Raw genomic sequence first — 22,457 nt, 5'->3', positions numbered from 1 at the left:
AGTATTCTAAAAAACATTACGTGATGGAAGAGTGTTGAGTTACATTCCACACTGGTAGAACATAATCACACGTAGACATCTTAAAAAGCGCACAAAGTATAAACAAACAAGCCATGTGCTTTGGGCATCGCTAAGAAAAGTTTCACAGAGTGGTACTCAGTGTGATGATGCGATGATATACCTTTCTCTGAAAAATAGACTGATATCTCTCATGGCTCCATGGGAAGGAATTTTTGAACACAGGAATAAACACATCTGTGTTTTGTAACCATTCCTTCCTTTAGCTTGCCCACCACCTCTGAGGATTTATTGAAACTTTCCCGTCCAGCAGTTTGTACGGCAGCTCCAAGACACAGAGAATCTCTATTCCTTCCTGACAATGGGATACCTCGCCTAAAACTGACCCTTAACCTGCATCCACACCATCAGCATTTGCCAAGGGCAATGAGCGCTTTATCCCTCCCCCTCCGCCCTTCCTAACCTTCTTCACGGGTCCTGTCTCCTTTAGCTTGGGGAAAAAAGTCTATTATGGGAAGTTTTCTTGAATTTATTTTATTTTTGATTGCTGTGTGTTATTTGCTGTACCATATTGTAAGCCAACAATTTCTCAGCCAGCATGCAAACAGTTCATGTAACCACATGTGAAGCAACTGTGTGTTAATAACATAATAATTGCTGGATGATCAAGGAAACAACGTTTGAGCATTTTAGATCCTATCAAGATAGTATGTTTCTTTTCTATAGGTATTACTGTCTTATTTTGTAGGAAATTAGTTATATTTGGGTTTTACATAACAATGCTTTATAATTCTTGCCATTTAAAACAATAAAAAACATGCTTGCAATTTATATTTTTGGAAATAGATTATTGATGTTAAGCAAAAGATGTCGGTACATATTTTTAGGAAAAAAATCAGTTTATAGTGCTATTTTCAAACCTAATTTAACATCACTAGGGTTTTAAATTTATTCCTTTGACTTCAAACTAATAACTTCCATTAAAATCTTGGTTTCTAGTGGTCTTAATATTTATATTTGCTTAAATATAAATATATTTATTATATTAAGATATTTGCTTTATCCTGAATATACTATATGCTTTTTTCTTTTTAATTTTCTTTTTTGAAAATGTAAAACATTTATGTGATTATCAGAGTTAAACTTATGAGAAAATACATATTTAGAGAAGTTCATTCTGATCCCTATCCTCAGCATTGCTGTTCCTGTTTTTAGCTTTTGATTAATGTCTTCAGAGTTTCTTTTTGCCAAGAAAAGACAACATGTATGTATGTACGTACATATGTTTTCTCATTCTGTTACACAGAGGATAGCATCCCTTACAGACTGTTCTTAACCTTGCTTATTCATTGAACAGTATTTCCTGGTGGACAATATACCTTCCTAGTAATTTTAGATATTCCCAAGAGCAAGACTCTACTCACTACATATTTTTGCCATTATTTTCTTGATTAATCATGAACATACATTGTTCCACATAAAATTTAGACAGTATTTATCAATTTTCCAAAATAATATCATTTGTTTTTTTATTTACCTCCTATCCAAAACTTTAGTACCCTTCCAGCAAATAAGGTGCAGTTATGTTTAGTTATATAGTGGTAATACAATTAATCCTGGCTGAATGAAACTCAGACCACTCTCCTATAAATGAAGGCGAATCCATTTTGGCTACGTTGCCTCAATGCTGACTTATACGTAGTTCAGCAACACACTCCCATGTTGGTGTCAGGTGGACAGAGTGCTTTGGTGGCCGCAGCAGAAAGGCATCTTTCGTTTGACAATATGTGGTTTATACTGCCATTACCTAAGCCAATGTTCTTCCAGCTGTAGGCTGTATCCCATTAGCGGATCAGGAACTTAATTATATGTGTTGAGAAACACATTTTTTTTAACGTAAAAGAATGGCATATAATAAAATACAAACTACTAGAGTGCATGCGATAAAGATTGTTTTCTGCAATTTTATTTCAATTATATATATGCAGATATTTTTGTAATATATGTAATATGCCTATACAAATAGGCACGTATAAATATGCACATACAACCCTTCACACATAAAACGTCCCCGTCTCCCATGTGTGGGGTGGATGTGTGTATACAGTTGCAATGTCAAATGTATTTGCATTTAGGGATAGCCAGAAAAGTTGACAAAACACATATCTAAGCTATTTAAGTGGTAAAAAGACATGTCAAGAATAATCTCCACCACTGGCCTAAGTGAGATTGGTGAACGATGAAATTTTCAACTCCAGGAATGTGCATCAATGTGTCTGTGCTTAAGTTTAAATATATATACAAAATTATTCATACTAACTAGATATGAAAAGAAAACAATTTCCTATCATCTAGTGAGGAAACATTGTAAAGTCTTCTCTCCAATATTTCAACATCTTCAAAAATATAAATTCAAAAGTAGAGACTGAGTGTAGAAAAAATGCATGAATAAATGTGAAAACATATTTCTGGAAATGTCATACAAAACAACAAGATATCTAATTTTATAGAATTAAATAATGATTTCATATAATCTGGCCACACGAACTCAATAGCTTTCATGTGTTCATTATGAATAAAAATGGGACTTTCAGAATAACACTTGCAAGCATGTTATACTTGCAATGTTTGTGCCACTGTAAATTTCATATTATCAACTAATCATGGTTTCTCAAAGAGAACTAAATATTTTAATTTCTAATATTTTTAAAGCTTTAGTTAAACTTCTAGAAAAATATGACTTCAGAAGCTTTGCCAAAAATAAGAAAATACTAGTCATCAATATTAACACATGCTTCAATGTTGAAATCTGAAATCCTCCTAGATACTATTTAATTAAAGAAACATATATTTGGATAGAATGCATTTTCATAATCACCAGATGTAGCTCCTTGCTCTCAAAGTGGATAGCAAAGTCTGAGCCTTTAAAGCTTCTCATGTGAAAAAATGGGAGACACAAAATATTATGTTAGAATGAAAGGAAATGTTTTTGCAGGGGATAGAAGATTTAGCACAATGTACTTATCTCCTACATATTTTAATCTCCAAAACATTTTTATCCTAGTGAAATTTCTCTTCAAGTTCTGAATTTAACACGTGTAAACACATTAAAAAATTTTACAAATTAGTTATTTTGTGTACTATATTTATAAAATAGTTGATTCAAATATACATTTTGTCTGCAAAGCAAAGCAGAAGATTGTGCAATTATTTGTAAAGTAGATCTATATTGAGAATCCTATATAAGTAAATTAAATTTCCTACTTTTTCTTTCCCACTCATACACATACAAGCACAACCACAACACTGCTTGCAATTTGTATGAGGGATAAAGATGCTTTTCTAAAAATTGCTTAATTAATTATTTCAAAACTTTGCTGGACTGGCTTGGTAGCTATTGCTTTTTGCCAGCTAAATCCAGAGGAAAAAAATTTAAGGGTATACGTGTTAGAGAACAATGAATTTAATTATTAAAATCAATCTTATTTTGTCATTTATCTCTCCTTTGACATTTTAAAGGATTAATATGCTTCAAATATGTTGTCAGATTAAACTCTACATATTGGGTGATGACTACCAGTTCTTATACTTTGAACATTGTAGTAGGCTATTATATGCCTACTACTTTTTAAACTCTTTCATCTTCTCTACTTTTTGGCACTAGAGTTTTTCACACTTGGAAACTCCCCCCTCTGCAAATTCCCATTTACAGAACAAAGATGCACGACCACCTTTCATTTGGCATTTGTTTGAAGTGAACTGAAATGTTATTCTTTTTCAAAGAACTATAATCTTGTATTTTTAATTAAAAAAATTAACTGCATCTTGAGTTATATTAAATTACTAATGATCCACCTGACTCAATATCTCTTAAAAATATTTCATAGATCATTCAAAATGAATGTTAACATTAATTGAATACAAATTCAACTTGTAGAATTGGATGATTTTTTTAAAAAGTAAATAATTTCTATGGAGATGAACTGTGCTATTAATTACTCCCATTGGCAGCTCTTTTAATAAGGTATCTTTACAACAACCCAACAATTAAAATTCTGCTGACCATGTGGCATCTATAGTCCACAGTCGTGGTCCTCAAATAGCTATGCTATGCTAAGTCTTGTTACATGTGGAACACAATTCAGTAACTCTAGTCTGAAAGCATGCACTAGGATCTCTCATATGCTCCTTCTGAGCATCTTCATATCTTTCAATGGGACATCCAATAAGATGGTCTGTATTCCATGAAGAAAACAAATAAGTCTGACCACATTAATGACTTGGATGAATGCCAAAATAGGGTTTTGATTTCTTAAATGCCAACTGTTTATATCATCTGAACTTTACCTACTATGGTTAACATCACTCAAACCTGTAAATTCTGTTATGGGAGAACATCAATCCAGATCCTTTATGCTCAAGATTGCTGTCAGAACAGCAGCTAGAAGGACAACTATATTCTTTGATTATCAGAGCCACAGAACCCTGGGTAAAATGTTTCAAGAGTTTTATTCCAAAAGTCTTTGAATTGTTGTGTTCATCTTGAGTTCATCATGCATGGGCCTTGAACATACTTGAATATCTACACAGACGTTGATTTACTCATATTTTTGTTAGAATGATTCATATTAAATGGAAAATGGTTACGTAAAAATGGCCTTTATATTCAAGGTTATTAAGTAACTTCTTCAGTACTATGGATAGAAATCAGAATTATATTCATTTTAAGACTCTATATAAATTGCCTAAAATAAAAAGGAACATGTTTAACAGAAATAGATCTTAAAAAATGCATGTATTTACCTTCCCTTGTATTGATTTTTATTGATTTCACACTAATTTGTGCTTATGTCTGTTTATGCTACTCTTTGCTTATATTGCATTAATCTACTGACTGGAAGAACAGCAGATGGAGTTAGAGTTTGTTAGGACATAAAAGGAATAGATGGTAATTAGGACTGATTAATGAAAATCCCATGGTTTTAACAATTTTTCCAGACTTAATAATTGAAAGGCTAATAAAATAGTTGCATCAAAACTAAAAAGTAGGCTTATAAATCTAATCTTTCACTTTTTGTGTAAATATAAATGATTGTTTTAAAGCAGTAACCTGCCATATACAAAATCTCAGCCCCCCTATGAGACTTGGATATAAAACATGAATCACATTGTGTGGTCACCAATTGGCCGGCTGAGGATAAGACTGCTTGCTTTTGAGTTGGATGACCTCCAGAACCGGCCATAGCAGCACAGGAGGAGAGCAGGATAAGTCTAAAAGCTTGTGTGTTCCCCCTTTTGTTTTCTTTGGATTTGCTTGTATATACAAGGTTGAGAGAAGTGTGGCAGGTTGAAACAACGAACATCTAGTTGTTCCTCTATTGATCAACTTGTCAGTTTTTATTTCTCTATTTAATTTGAACTAACAGAATTAGAACAGAGAATCAATAAAGGTAAGTAACCAGGAATTCAGTAAAAATGTCCTTCAACAACAGCCACTGGTCTCATTATCTCATTACAGCCACACTTCACTAACAGAAAAACAAAAACAAAACAATGACAACAAAAGAACATGTGTTGAGGGCATTAGAATGTTGATATGACCTCAAAATGATGGGTTGATGCTGGGGGTTCAGGGGAATGAGGCAGGCCTGAACAGGTGCAGCCCAGGGGATTTTGGGGGCCATGAAACATTCTATATGATACTGTAATACATGTGGATACATGTCATTATATATTTGTCAAAATCCACACAATGTATAACTAAAGATCCCAATGTGAACTATGGATTGTAGTTAATAATGTATCAATATTGGCTCATCAACTGTAACAAATGTATCACACTAATGTAAGGTGTTAATAAAGGGGAATCTAGGAGAGGAGAGTGAGGGGGTACATGAGAACTCTGTACTTTCTGCTTCAGTTCTTCTCTAAACCTAAAACGGCTAAAAAAAAAGTCTATTAAAAATTTTTAGAGAATGACTGGGAGGTTTGGTCTAATAGTATGGACATTTATTAAAAATAATCATCAATGTGTTTTGGTTGAACTTGACATTAAGCTTCACAAAATCTTTGATCTAATAGCCCCCACTTCTGGGTAACATTACAGACAAAACCTCAGTGCAGAGGATGTACTGATGGAATCTTCTCGGCCATATACATTTTGCTGTAATTTCTATCAGTCAGTCAGCAAGCCATAGGAATGCTGTGCTTTCAATGATTTCCTTTTAGAAGGCGGAAACCACACTCCAAAGGCAGGCACACTACATAGCATAATTAGCCTCCTTTTAGAAAAAAATATGCTTCAGGGTCTGGAATCTCTTACCTGAGGTTCCATGAGTAAATCCGCTCATATCAATAATTGCTCACTTGAAGGTGTGAGATAATATTTAGATAATGAGCTTTGTAAAAGAGAGGACAAAGAGATGGATGAATTAAGATCTCACAAATAACTGTATATGAACATAAGGGTTTTGAACTTGCAAAGAGGATATTTTCAGGGCAGAATAAAGATACATGTCTTAAATTACTGGAGAGAAAGATTCTGATCAACCGGTGCAAGACTACGTCCCAATTTAATTGGCAGATATATTATCTCTGCATTTCTGTTCCAACATAGTTTATTAAATTTATTATGCTATTCTTTTTACCTCTATTTTTGGTAAAGCAACAATGTATAATCTTGAAATTAAAAGGGAAAGAATGAAAAATTAAAATGGGAAAAAGAAAACCTCATGGATATTCAAGCTTCTAAGCGTTCAGACTGAGGATCTGTTATAGATTACCAGTCCACAGACACTGCGCACTCAAGGTCCAAATCGAAGGTTGCAGAAAGATCCACTCTGTTCCTTGGAGAACAGATGTTCTCACATGAATGAAATTTTCCTTAATAAGCCTAAATAACTAACTTCTTAGAAGCAAATATGTTTTATTTAGTGTTTTAGTAAACAGTGTTGACATTTTACAATAAAAGAAATAAAAAGTGAAGGAAACAAAAGACAGTAAACAAATAAAAACACAAATTAGCCTTCAGGCTAGATTTATCCATTTTCTCATCTTTTTTTTTTACCTCTTCTTTTTCTCTTTCTGATCACAACATGACTCTCCCCCAAAGACTGATATAGCCTCTTTATCAGGCTGAAACAATACATATCCTTTATTTTCATGATCCATTAAAAAAATTCAAGATACCTTGGCTATGCTGAACATTGTCTTGTCATTCCTCTACCCCAAAAACTCCCTCCGCTACCCCAAGCCCTCCACAGAACAGTGAAACTCCCTAAGCTGGTGCTCAAAGCCTCAGAGCACAGCCCTAGCACTGCCTTCTAAATTCAATCTCCTATTGCTTTCACAGGTGAAAACCCAATCAAATTATTCTGGTCTAGTCATTGTCCCCTGAATAAGCTATTTACCTTAGGAAACATTTAGGGACATTGTTAATGATAACCAATTAACTAACCAATAAATTGACCACGGGGTAAAATTAACTTCAAAGCACTTGTCTCTCAAATGTGACATATCTCCCTGATTTGACTCTCTTCCCTATAGTCTATTGTCGTAGACTGAGCATAAAGTATTTATTCATTTACTTAATTATACACACAGTGGAATACTATACAGCTATTTAATGAATAGGCCTGTAGACATCAATATGATTACATCTCTAAAACATACTCTTGAGAGAAAAAAGTAATGTCAACATTTTAACATAGGAATTTTAAACACTCAAAGCTGTACTATATAATCTCTTGTGGTATGTTAATACATCCATATGCCATAAAAATAGAAAAGCATGAATGAGAATAATACAATTTCAGAGTGGTGGCTACCTCTGGGTGTGGAGGGTGAAGAATGGTAACTGGAGCTTTGGGTTGTATCTTAAGTGAATTTGACAAAATAGAGGTTAAATTTTGAATTGGGGTGGAGGGATATGTCATTTTTGTTTTTGGTTTTTTGTCCTTGACTATATGTTTGAAAGAAGTTGAAAACGCAGTAATGACTGCACCCCTAGAGGAACGGATTGGCTCCAAATTTAGTTTGAATCTCTGCTTTGCCACTTTTTTAGTTGTGTAATGTTGGGGAAAGTTACCTAATCCCTCTGATTGGATTTCTCATGTGTAATCGGGAATTTCTGTTACTATTGTTTTCTTTCCTTTTTTCTCAACACATACTCTTCCTCTCTGTGCCTAGTGCATGACAGGTTATTAATAAATTAACATGTTATCTCCATGACATGTCCCTCAGCTGATGGAGTCAGTCCTAGTCATTCTTGAGCTTCTTCTAATATTTGATCATCTCACCACTTCCTCCTTCCTTGAACTCTTGTCTTTTGCAGTATCTTTTGGAATTTGTAATATCTTTCTCTTTCAGTTTTTATCCCTAATTTTTCTGACTGCTCTTTCTGTCTCCTGCACAGACTATTGTTTCTCCAACAGTTTCTTAAATATTGATATGCCTCCCTGCTTTCATCTGCTGCTCTTTTCTTACTTCCTATATTTTCCTTGGTTGGGTTCACCTCTTCCAATTGCTCTAACCACAAATTACTGGTAGCTACCAAAGAAGCAGGCCCATCCTAGCGTCCTCTCAGCTCCAAATCCAACTGCCTACTGAACGTTTCATTTAGATTTTTCCAGAGATCGCAAATACTCAAACTACACATGTCAAAACTAAATTCTCCTTTTCAAAGCCTTTCTTCCTGTGAAAGGTAGTCCCTGACTTTTTGTATGTCATCCATGTAGTTTCACCCTCAATGTCTCCCTCTGTTATCCTACACATGCAGTTCCCAAGTCATATGCTTTCTCGTACTTCCAATGTTTTCCTACCTCTGTTCTTTCCATCCTGATTTCCACTGCCTGAGACCCACCTTCTTATTTCTCTATTGGATTAGTTCAAAAGCTTCCTTTCTAGTTTTTCCACTTCCTGTTTTGCTCCCCTCATCCACCTACTACATTGCCACCAGGCTGTTCTTTCTATAATAAAAAATGTAAATATCACACCCTACTTGTATCTTTTAGGGGTTCCTGAGAGACCTGAAGAAGAAATCCATCCTTGGCATGGCGGATGCAATTCTGTTTACCTCTCCAGACTCATGGAGCTCGTTTCCATCTCACACTTGACCGCAGTCATGCGTCCAGCAAACTTTCTCACCACACTGATTTCAGTCCTGTTTCCATGTCTGACTCACTCAGGGATTTCTTCAAAGTAGCAACCTTATTTATCTCTCTCTCTCTCCAGCCCTCCATAATAGTAGTACCTAGTAGGTGCACAATAACTGTTTGCTGAACGACTAACTGAAGCAGAGCACTTTACATACTTATTCCAGTAGACATATCTGTGTTTATTTGTACTCTGCTACATGAGTTGATTTAGTTAAGGAATTACACTATCCATTTTTTTAATATTCCACAGTTCCTAGTACAGCCTTCCTAGAAGGCTCAACATAAACATCTCATGAGGGAATAAACACTACTTGGATCAAGTAGAAGAATCGATGGTATCAAGTCTTAATCACAAATGGTTCCCTCCTAAAAAGAGAGCCTCCACTGAGGGGGCCATGGAAATCCATGGGGTTCAAGTTGAAGGGAAATATAAGAGAAATAATTGGAAAGAGAGAGAATAATCTGTGAGAACATCAACAAGAATATTGACTGCTAACCACTCCTGCTAGAGATAACCTCTCCTAGCTCTGGAATTAATGATATATTTTGGTGCTGCTGATACTGAGACTTGAAAGTTTTCCTGTAAATACTAGAAATGTTATATGCTATTGGGGGCAAGCATAGGATTAAGAGAAAAAATATTTGCATTTTTATCTATTTCTGGCACTTTTTTTGGACTATTAGCTTTGTACATGCTAATTAACATTTCTAAGACTCAATTTTCTCATTTGTAAAATGTTAGTAAAGATAGCAGCCAACATTTATTGAACACTTACCGCAAGTCAGGCACTGTGCTAATATTTAATATGGATTACTGATTCTAAGCATCAGTATATCCCTATGAGTTAGGTGTTGTTATCATCTTTATTATTACTCCATTATGCTATTATACAATATTAGGTTAATATATAATATAATTTTATTGAATAGATTGTGAGGATTAGGTTATAAATGTTGCAATGTATTATGTTATATATAATATTTTAACTTGTATTTTGTGTTTTAGATGAGTAAAATTAGTCACAAAAAGTTTACAGAATTTAGGAAAACTCAAAGAGCTGGTTAGCAGAGGATAAATTTTCAAACCAGGAAGCTGCCTGCCGTGTGCACACTCACAAAGCCCGTGCTGTGATGTCAATCATCGATGCAGCCACCTGGCCGGACGAGCATGAGCATCAGACAATGTGCGGCAGACGCTGGCTGCATAGCGATAGTCAGTAAAATGAGGTAATAACATAAACACAATACGTGTTATTCCTCCTTGACCCTGAGCGCTCTGAGGTCAGAGGCAGCCAAGGTTATCTCTGTCCTCTCGCACGGTTTCTAGAAACATTCTTTGTCCATTTTAGAGACTCATCAATTATTTTATGAATGACTCATTTTATGAATGATTCCTTTAATGACTGAATTGTTCTCCATAAATAATGTAAAACAAATGGCCTGCTACTTATTTAGCTTCATAATAACGTAAATATGATGTCATGCATCATATTTGAATGCCATGCATCATATTGAAACAGGCATTCCTGTCTTCCTCCTCAGGATGGTGGGTGAGAGCACAGGGACGGAGCAGCACTGGGACAACTGGAGCATCTCAACGAAATTTCAAACTCTATATAAAGGAGGGCTGGGAAGCCCTCCCCACTGAGGAATCAAAACAATCTTAAAGATTTGACTTAAAGTATTACCACAAAGATTTTAAGAAATCTACCATTTTAAACCTAATTTCAAAATTATAGTTAATAAAAAGGGTCTTTTTCTCTTGGCTTTTCAAAAATCAAATTGAGGAATAATTTGTGTAAAATAAATGCTTTTATTTTAAATTCATTGTCTTTTTACAAATTTATGCACCCATGTAACTATCACCACAATCAAAATATAGATCATTTTCAGCACCCCAAAGGGTTCCCTCTGCTCCTTAGTCAATCCCCACCACCGCCATCTTCAGGCAACTATGGAATTGCTTTTCTAGGGTTTCATGTAAATTGAATTGTATAACATGTATTCTTTTTAGTCTAGCTCCTTTCACTAAGCTAAACGCTTTTGAGATCCATTCATGTTGTGTGCATCAAGACTTCATTCTTTCTACATTGCCCAGTAGTGTTCTACTGTATGGATCTATTACAATTTGTTTATCCATTCACTTTGGATGGAAATTTGAGTTGTTTCCAGTTATTGGCTAGTAAAGCTTATATGAACATTTGTGTACAAGTTACTCTGAGAAAATATGTTTTTATTTCTCTTGGGTAAATACCTAGGAGGGGAAGTTATAGATCACACTGTATGTGTATATTTAAGTTCACAGAATCTGCCAAAATGTTTTGCCAAGTGATTGCACCATTTTACATTCCCATCAGTGATCCATGAGAGTTCCCACCTGCACCGCATTCCCTCTAACACTTGGTTTTTGTCAGTCTTTTTAATTTTGGCCATTGTGGTGGCTGCTCCTCAACTTTTAACAAAGGCAATGGTTTTGTAGCATAGCTATTATTTATCATATATACGTTATCATGCTGGTAGTTTTTAAAACTAAATTGTGGGTCACAATTCACAAGAGATTGAGATTAACATTTAAAAAAGAGAAACAATAGAAACAAAAGTATCTGAGAGCATCACATGGAACGAGGTACGCATTCATAATGAGAACAATATCATCTGCAAGGGGGGAAAACCGAGTGCTGGAGAGGAATCTTAGATCTTACAATAGTTTTTGGCTCTCCAAAACCCAATAGAAGCTTATTCCTTAGTTATTAATTTCTATTGGGTTTTATCGGCTATCACATGTGCGGCACTGGCCTTGGAAAATATCCCAAGTGCATGCAAGATAAATGCTAGAAAATTACAGTGAATGAATGGGTGTGACTGGAAGGCTTTCTCTTGACCAACTGCTCCACCTCCGTCCCACAGCAAGAGGTACGTCTGTGACGCTGCGGGCTGCCGCTGGGGCCTCCTTATTGCTTATGCTGGATGCCTGGTGCTTTTGTGTGGGACCTGAGCTTTGAGAAGTAACTAGAAAGAGTTTATATTTATTTTATTATTTAATTCTACAAAAGTTATTCAAACCATTCGTATGTCAAATGCTGAGAACGAAAAATGTTGACACCAGGAGCCAGCCATTGGCATGGAGGTCACGTTCACACGCTCCGCTTTGGCAGCCCGGGGTTCGCTGGTTTGGATCCTGGGCGTGGACCTAAACACCACTCATCAAGCCATGCTGTGGCAGGCATCCCACATATAAAGTAGAGGAAGGTGGGTATGGATGTTAGCTCAGGACCACTCTTCCTCAGCAAAAAGAGGAGGCTTTGTGGCTAATGTTAGCTCAGTCCCAATCTTCCCTGCTGAAATAAATAAATAAATAAATAAATAAATAAAATGTTGACACAAAAAGAATATCTAGGAGCTCTATAGGTGAAACATTGTTTTCTCAGTTGAAGCAAAAGTTCAACAAAGTTATTCTCTCAAAAATTTTAAGAAATTTTATTTTAAAATTATTTTACTTTTTCTGCAAAAATGATTATCTTGAACATGTAAAAAATTATTATATTTGCATTGCTATATATTTACATCAATTGCTACTTTCCATATGTAATTCAATATATTACCCATTACATAAGTAAATAAATTCCTTTAGATGTTTCTCAGGAAACAGTTATAAAGTTATGTTTCATGTTAATAGTGCTTGCATTTTTTATTTAACTTTTAACTATAAAAATTTTATTTTGTCATTTTTAATCCTACATTGAATATAAAAGTAATATATAAGGCCCAGGTATATATATGGTACATAAATAGATCTGTGGTATTAAAATTTCATGGGGGAGGCCACCAGGAAAAAACATCTATGAAAGGATCTTTAGGGGGCCGATAATGAAAAAAGCTTAAGTAGTACTACAATAAAGGAACATATTTTAAAATAATAGTTTGTTTTACTTTTATAGTTATAAATGATTATATAACTACATGTAAAGATAAATAGTTATCTAGTTATATATATATACTATATATATAGTATATATACATGTATATGGATATCACACACACACATACTTATGTGTACTGGTTTGGAACATAAGAGACATTTCTTATTTCATTTTTATTTATTTATTTATTTTTATTTTATTTATTTTATTTTTTGAGGGAGATTATCCCTGAGATGACTACTGCCAACCCTCCTCTTTTCTGCTGAGGAAGACTGGCCCTGAGCTAACATCCATGCCCATCTTCCTCTACTTTATATGTGGGACGCCTACCACAGCATGGCTTTTGCCAAGCAGTGCCAAGTCCGCACCCGGGATGGGAACCAGCGAACCCTGGGCTGCCGAGAAGCAGAACGTGCGAATTTAACCGCTCTGCCACCAGGCCGGCTCCCCACATTTCTTATTTTAGATAGTGGTAAAAAACACTGAAAAACATGGAGACAAGGAGATGAATCAGACATGAATCTTGATGATAATGATACATCTGCCCTTTAATGACTATTTCTTAGATGACAGACACTGGTAAACACCACATAAGCATTCAGTATTTCCTTACATCCTCTTTACATCTTTACGTTTATATATAAGGAAACTGAGGTTCTGAGACAGGAAATACCGAATCTTACAAAGCAGATTGGTGGCAGACCTGAACTTTGTCTTCTTGACCTCAAACAATGCATAGTATACTAGTTATATGAATAAATAATGATGAAAACATGAGTAAAACATGCCCTTGATTCTGCTTCATCTGTAAAATAAAGCTAACACTAGTACCATCACCACAGATGATTTTTGTGAGGGTTAAATGAGACAATATTTGCAAAGGCTGAAAGCATAGTAACAGCTCAATGATTCCTAAGGTCATAGATGGATATTATGGAGGATAGAAACCTGCCAGAAATACTCACAGTCCAGTTTCACATGCCACATTTACAGGGCCCTATAAATCCGTGCAAGGACCAGGGAAATACAGTCATTGCCATGGGTATTCAAGAAGCAAAGGTGGCCGTGGTACGTGGACAAGATGAATGCAGGAGAAAGACCTTTAGCTGAACTCTGAGAAGTGGATAGGGCTTTGGAAAGGCAGAAAAAAGAAAGAATTTATTTTAAGCCAGAGCCAGAATAGAAACAAGATACAGAGCAGGAAATGAGCTTGGTGTTCAGGGAATCAAACGTGGTGACACACAGACTTGGTGAATAATGGGACGCAAATCAAAATAGGGAGGGGAGAAATGTGTGCTCAGTTCTTTGAGCAATTGGAAGTCACTGACAGTTTCTGATCAGATGAATGAAACGATGCCTTTTAAAGCTTGCTTGTGACATCATATAGAAGGAGGAGAAAGATTTGATACAAGAAAACTAGTATTGACACCTCTGCATTAAATCAGAAATCCATGCAGAATGAAGTGGATGAGGATGGCCGTGATGGAAATGAAACAGAAGTTCAGGTTGGAGCAGACATCTCCATTCTCACCCCAAAATAATCAAGTGTTTGGGTATGATATAAGGAAAGGAAGCAACTGATGACAACTGTGATTTCAAGGCCTCAAAGAATATGAGAGAACATGGCTATGAATAATGCAGGGGTAAATAAAGGGATGTAGTAAGTCTTTGATTTTGTACCCAAAATATCTAATATAATTATAAGCACAGAAATAAAAGATAGAATTAGATAAAACATCCTAAGTCAATAATATGGTCAGATCCTAAACTGTAATTTTGGAAACCACCAGCACAGAGATAATGACTGAAGGGCTTAGAATGGATGAGTTGTGCAGGGAGACAGGGCTGAGAGATGTGATGAGAACTTGCATCTACGATGTCAGGTGCATTGTCTCTGCCTGTATCAGCAGGAATTTATTCACAGATGCCTGTAAGATCTTTTCTTTCTCTTGTCAAGGAGGACAGATCTCCGTCACTCAAATTAGGCTATCCTTGCGTTTTCCCTAAAGTGTCCCTAGAAAGATGAGGCCTTCCATCTGCCACATAAGCAAAGCAGCACAAAGAGGTTCAATGGGGAAGACTGCCACCCAGCATATCATAGTTATTGTCGGGTCCCCTAAAATGCAAGGTTTCCAAAAAAAATTTGTAACATATATGTTCATCCATTGATTTATCTATACTTTTGTTAGAAATGTTGACGTGATGAAAGTTTTCTTCATATGCACAGGATATCCTAAAGAACAAAGAGCTGCATCCTCATTTTGAGACAGACAGCAGAAAGTTCCTAGACCTCAGATGACAATGCATAATGATTCATTATAAACTATTCACAGAGTCCATCTTGTTGCTCTATCCAGGTCCTTCTATAGGATCAAATGAAGCAAATGCTGCCATTTACCAAACTAAAACACAGGATGGGAAGGAAATTTGAATAACAAATGTTACTTTGAATGTTAATTTGAAGTTATAGTAAGAGAAAATTCTTTCAAGTAATTAATCAATATCTCAATATTCAATCCTTGCTGAAATAAAAAATATGAATAGAAATATAGAGAAAAAATAATTGAGATTGAGAAAAGGCAACTGAATGCTAATAGATGTAAAATAATTTGTCTATATTTACTTTTTGTTTTGGACCAAAAATCTTATCAAGGCTTAAATGTTTTTAGCTTTAACATCATTTGTGAGTTGGAACAACTGATTTCAGGAATGTTTCATCAATTAGGCAAAATTAGTATGTATGAATATTGTAGTATGTATGAATGTAGATAGTATGAATACCGATGGGATGTTATTCCATAGAAAAGCTTAATTCTGAACAACTCTGTCTATAAAACGGGCTTCCCTGTTTAGTTTAATTTTATTTTCATGGTGCATTATTAAATTTGTCTTCTTTTATATTTGACGCAAAGTAAATGATAGCAAATTTCACAAAAATCCTTTTAATAAACTGTGTTTACTTGAAAATAATTTTCTATTGGTAGAGGATGCAGAACAAAACAGATTTAATTCATACTCACTGTGGCTGGGCGGCTGGCAGGGAGCGTCTAATAATTGAATGAACTTGTCTGTAAACGTCCAGTTTAGACATGCATCGGCAGGAAGTGTGATTGGCAAAACTGACTGTTACTGGTTTGGGGCCTTGAGAGAGAGGCACTGTAATTTCAAACAACTACAAAGAAGGGACAAAAAGAAGAAACAATTACATAGATGCTATAAAGCATTTTTATGGTAAATGTTGGAGCCCAAAAAGAGCGACATTAACTCTTTATAATCAGTTAGTGCTGCACAATACATGCAGGATGCTTAAGAATTTTACGATTACAACATAAAAACTGTTTGGTTCTAATCAGGTATCCTTAATCAGAGTAATAAATAGTCCATATGCTTATTGCGTGTCACTACTATAAAGCATATTAGAATTTTGATAACCAACTAATCGTTACAGAGCAGAGATATGGCAGACCAATGCGTTCAAGGAAAAAGAGATGTTTCTGAGTTCTAGGTTATTCCAGGGTTTGAAAAAGTGGCACAGATAAAAATATCTTTGTGACGTAAGAGCAAAGCTATTGGCCACACAAACTAGAAACGTTCAGTTAAATCCTATTTTATGTAAACTGAACACACAGCTTACATAAAATACATAGGTCACAAAATACATAGATGTAAAACTGATTTTCATTCCAAATTAATTTCTATGTCAAAGTAGTTTTACGTTTGTCTGAGATCTTTTATGAGTTGATTGTTTAAAAGAGAAAAAACGTATTCATTATTTAATAGACAAGGCTTTGTTTCTGCTATATTGATAAGGGCATTATGAAAATAATAAGTTTAAAATAAGGTAGGAGATTTTACACGATTGTGGATTAGAGTCTCAAAATTTAGTTTAACTAAAGTCTCATTTTGAATGCCTTATTTATGGAGAACTTCACTTCTCTTCCTTCTGAAAAAACAATGTTTTCAGTTGAATATACAAATAAATTAATGATTGAGTAAAACTAAGTGGATTTAAACTCTTAAGTTCTTAAAAATCTATATTAGTATCAGTAACAATGGTGAAAGTGAAATCCTGGCCACTAGCTGCTGATACGATCAGTTTGCAGTAATTTAACTACAGTTGACCCACGTGTTAGTCGCTGCCTTTATGGTAATTGGAGCAGTCTAAGAAAGATGACATGCTCCAGAGTCCTGTGACCTGACCCCTTGCTGTAATTTCATGCCAACAGTTGAAGATCATTAAAAATAGTTAGGGAATAGAATTAGTTGCCAATTTCGTCCATAAGCACAGGGAGATTTACTGAAATAAATTGCACATTTTCCTCATGTGAAATATATTCATTCTATATTCCTTTAAAAATTCAGCTACTTTCTTAGCCTAAGTGCCTTAGGAGGAACGGGCACAGGATCACACCCACACAGGGCACCTTTTTTAGCAACCCTACTTATAAGTTGCGTGAACTTGGAAAAGTCATTTAATTTCTCTAAGCTGTACATTTCTTTCAAAATGAGTAAAATGAGGATAACATTTGACCCATTACTTCATGGGACTGTTATAAACATTATGCAAGCTAATGTATAGGAATGTGCTGCGTATATTGATTGTTTCATAGATTTAAGTGTTTATTAATATTTGCATATATTCCAGATTCTAGACATTCTCCATAACACTGTCTCTTCTACATACATTAACTCAACACATGACCTCCACGTATCCCAGTACTATGATTTTGACCAGTTTCTTCTCTACAAAGACATTGGTTTACGTGGTTTGGAACAACCTTTCATTAGGTGAAATGTCACACTGGCAGAAATCCTTTGCACTATGTGTAACTATTGGGAGAGAGAGAATTTTGCAGTGTCTACATATGCTACAGTTTTTCTTATTTCTTATGACATCTCTGGACCCTACATTAAGAAACAGCATTATAGAAGAAATCTAAAGTGGTTTAGAAAATAAGCCAATATGTCAATAAATAAGAAAATAAATTGCTAATTTAATTTTTATATTTGTATAATTTATAATTACTTACTTAAACTCTCTGACAGTGGAAATGGTAGGAAGATGGACAGGTCAGTTCACAAAAGCCTACGAATTTATGTAATAGGCAGTTAGATATATGCGCCTAGAGTTTAAGAGAGCCATTTAAAAGTCATCCACATTAAAGCTGTAACAAGTCTTGGGCAGTGATGAGATTACTTGGTGAGACCACTCTGAATGAAAAGAGAAAATGCCTAATAATAGAAAACTGGGGAACAGCAACAATTAAGGGGTGAAAAAAGGCAAATAACATGAAAAAGTGTGACATGAAGATGGAGAATCAGGAGGGGGTACTGTTAAGCCAAGGGAAGCCAAAGAAAGAGAGGAAAGCTTCAAAAAGGCGGCATGTGTGGTCACAGGGTGAAATGTCTCAGGGAAACCCAGCACGATAAGGATTGAAGGAAGACACTGGGTACCAGAAGTGGCTGTAAGGACTGTGGCAGGGCGGGGGCTGTAGGACAGGAACAGTGGTGGGAATGGAGAGACAAGAAGAGAGGCCCAACATGACTGGAGGGAAAGGGCTCAGAGGGCTCAGGCCACAAGGAACATTTTTGCTTACAGAATACATGTAATCATTGTAGGATTTGGCACTGTCTCAAGTGACACAAGGCAGAACAGAGCCTGACAGAGAAGGATAAGGCACTGTTTGAGATAACAGCTATTGTAGAAGAGTTGATGATGCTTTCCCACCCCCAGGCCTCAGTAGCATCACTCCTACTCTCAGTGACTGCTGCCATTCCACACTCCACCCTGGCGTGTTTTCCAAAGGGAAAGAGATCACAGTGAGCAGTGTCAGTGATCGAGGATAAACTGCAGTCATTCCTGGGTGGACAATGTCCACAGTCAGGACCAGCCCATAAGTACCAAGTGTGTCTTCAGGAACTGGGGCTTTGAAGAATGTTCTAGCAAGATGGAGAACAGTTAAATGCACATTAGGAAAACTTCCTGGAAAAATAAGTCTGGCTTTACACTCCCAAAGGGTGGAAGAGGCTTGTGTTGGTAAAGACACTAACTAAAGGATAAAGGAACAGGAAGACAGGCACTAAAAATAATTCACTGTTTACAGAATTGTTTTTTTCCTGAAGAAGAAGACTCATAAGCCTTAAAATTACAGTACAGCTTGAGAGAAAAATCGACCTCCAGTTAACTAGTTAGGTAAAGGGAAGTTAAATTTTACTTATTGATGTTTCATTTCTCTAGTTTGAGTCTAAGTAGGCAATTGGCCGGCTGAATTCAGTTCATTTGATCAAAAAGAATAAATAGGCTAAAATAATTAAAGTAAAAAAAGCCCTTTCCTCTCCTGAAACACATCTTCCATCTCCAAATTTGGACCTGAGTTTTTCAGGATGTTTTCTTAATTCACTAATTGATTGTGTCAGGATAGAAACTTTTAAGGGTCCAGAGAAAGATGCCTTTGACCAATATTCAAAGTAGGAAGATTCGTGATAATTGACTTTTATTTACCTGTCAACTTCAGAAAAATTAAGAACATCTACCGAGAGGGGTCGTGTGTGTGTGTACATTAAGACATCATCGTACTCACGCTCGCTCATATCAGACACCAAAGAGGCCTCTTTCATTTTCCAGTTTCTTTCTGTACTAGTCTTAAGTGTGCATATCGACAGAATTTTTTTTCACTTAAAGTGATTAAATAAGGTTTCTAAGATCTTTTTAATAAATACAGTAAATTCCATTTTCTTCTTTACAGACCAATTTGTGAATTTTGTATAGCTATATTTAATCCCTATGTTACTTAAAATATCCGTAGGCCTTTTTCCCTAATCAGTTAGCATGTGCTCAGAAAACTTTTTTGAACTGAAAAAATATTAATGATTAGAATCACATTATAAATTCACATGTCCCCCTCTCAAAATAAAAAACTATATTTTTCAAACAACTGGCCACTTTCCTTCTCTAGAAGGGAAGTTCTTACAGCTTAGAGAGATATAAGAACAACCAAGAGCTTAGTCTTGAAAACAGATGGACACTAATTACAGTTCTGCATCTGCAATTTACTATGTCTGCGACTTGCAAAAATTATCTTTCTTTAGCCTCCATTTCACTATCTATAAAATAGGGATAATAATGGTGGTGATTTCATAGTAATAATGTTGTTTGGATTCTTCAAAATTGAGTTGAACCTTTGTTAGAGGGATTTCAAAATTTTTGCTTGTTTAAAATCTATCTTTGTTTAGATTTCAATAACTGCTTATTGAGAACTCATAACATCCAAGCCCTAATCACCTCGCTAGACCCTCAAGATAATAGTCATCGATCAATGACTCTTGCCCCTATAACTCGTAGTTAAGCAAAACCAACCATAAGAAGGAATTAGAAAAAACTTTATGATATTATGTTAGAATTTGTTAAATATCAAATAGTTTACCACAAATGTTACTAGGGAGCAAGAACCTGCAGTTTAACTATTCTGAAATCTGTGCTTGCCACTGTAGAAAGATCTGAACCAACACAATGACTATATATTTTCTCTCAAAAGAGCCACAGTCTATGCAAACATATCACTATTTGAAACAATAAACAGAGTCTTTATATTTTAATAAAGTAAGAATCCTTATACCACTGTCAGACTGTTTTGGTGCTTGAATGTGTGCACAATAGGACTTTCTATTCTAGATTTAAGCTCAGAATGCAAACTTTTATGTTCAGCATTAGCTAACATCTCCATGTACATGTGTGTACTTAGTAAATACTAATTGATGATGATGACAATTATAATTTGATATTTTGAACATGATGATTTTCCTAGAATAGTTTTATACTAGACAGGCCACTGCTGTTGAACAATAGATGATATTTAGGATCTAAGTAGTAATAAAATTCTTATGCAGCCTGATGCTACACTATGCTAGTAATATATGCCTATTAGAAGAGTTGCTGGTTTTAGAAAAGATCAAAAGGACTTATATAATGAGAGCATTTAAACAAGGCTGGAAATTGAACAAAAAATCTGTTGTGTATTCTGTAAAACCGTAATAAACAAGAGGAAATGGCAAGCATTTCCAACTGAGAGGTTCCCAGTTGTTATCTGCTGGAATTCTGTAATAAGAATATTTAATAGTCACTTCTCACCAACAAGAATGGACTTAAAGTCAGGCCACATTTTGAAACAATAGGTTGTTTACACCAGCATAGCAACAGTTGTAAAGCAACAATTCCTACTTCTACTTATCTTGCAGGCTATTCAAGAAAAAGGTGTAGAATTTCCCTACTGAGAAGATCCTACACTATAGTTCAGTACTAAATTCTAAAGAAATGTTTGTGTGAATAAAAATATGACACAAAAAAATGACTTCTTTTACAACATCTTTATACCCAGAAATATAACCAGCTTCTCTTCAGAGCATAGTATCTTACTACCATATTTAATTTAAATATTCCCACCTTGAGTCCATTAATTAACTATAGAAACAATCTGTTGCCTCAGGAGAGCATGATTAATAACTATAAAATCAGATAGAAAAACTGTACTACATTTAAAGAAATAATCCTTAAGAATAGGAAAAGGTGAAAATTGAGGGTTCATTGTTAACATTTCAACTGAGTATATCAACCACATGGCCAACTACCAAGGGCATATGGAAGTTAAATTGGGTCTGGGAAGAACATGAGATGGTAGATTTTAACAGATTTACATGTAATATTGAGTTAATTTTAACATATTGTTATACATAAAATGTATATACTGTGCTACAATGAAAATAAAAACCCTAATTCAGGAGTTTTAGAAATACCGAATAAAATTTGTGCATATCAGTACCTTGAGTTGGAAAAATGTGATCTTTTAGTAGATGCATTAACTTTTTCCTTAAGGCAAATGTTATTCTTAAAGAAACTTCTGATAAACCAGTTATTCATGTAGAGTTTTTCCACATCTGGATAAAACCTGATTTCCAACAACTGTGCTTGCCAAATATTAATTAGCTAAAGATTCAAAACAAACCACATTCTACTTGTTGAATACACATGAATGTAATAAATTAATCTTCCAGACTACAGTGTTCTGTTTAATTAATGGAAGAACCATCTCTGTCTCCAGTGCAAAATAACACCTCTAAGCTTCACTCCACGGTAGCACATTTTACTTAAGTTTTAATAAATTTTGCTGTAAAAGAAAATTTTATGAAACCCTTAGTTTAACTCAAACATAATCTGGAACGCTTTTGCTTACATGCTTACATTATTTCTTTATAAAATAATAAAAAAATAGCTGTTTCTTTTGAAGATGGCAACATAGGATTTTAAATAATGCTGTTCATGTATATCAGAATGAGCCAGAGGCGGACTTGCTCCAGACCGGGCTGGCCT

At 35.0% G+C, this 22,457-nt stretch overlaps 1 protein-coding gene across 3 annotated transcripts in view; it reads right to left on the bottom strand.

Moving 5' to 3' along the window:
• The window catches only part of VEGFC (vascular endothelial growth factor C), a 115,344-nt gene that overhangs the window by 5,453 nt on the left and 87,434 nt on the right, over positions 1-22,457 (bottom strand). For all 3 annotated transcript variants that reach the window (XM_023630689.2, XM_023630691.2, XM_023630690.2), the window contains exon 4: positions 16,114-16,265. In XM_023630689.2, the coding sequence (XP_023486457.2) occupies positions 16,114-16,265 (152 nt within the window). The remainder of the gene's footprint in view (positions 1-16,113; positions 16,266-22,457) is intronic.

The sequence above is a fragment of the Equus caballus genome, chromosome 27 (genome assembly GCF_041296265.1).
Source record: "Equus caballus isolate H_3958 breed thoroughbred chromosome 27, TB-T2T, whole genome shotgun sequence".
NCBI lineage: Eukaryota > Metazoa > Chordata > Mammalia > Perissodactyla > Equidae > Equus > Equus caballus.
This window is presented reverse-complemented; position numbering and strand designations above follow the sequence as displayed.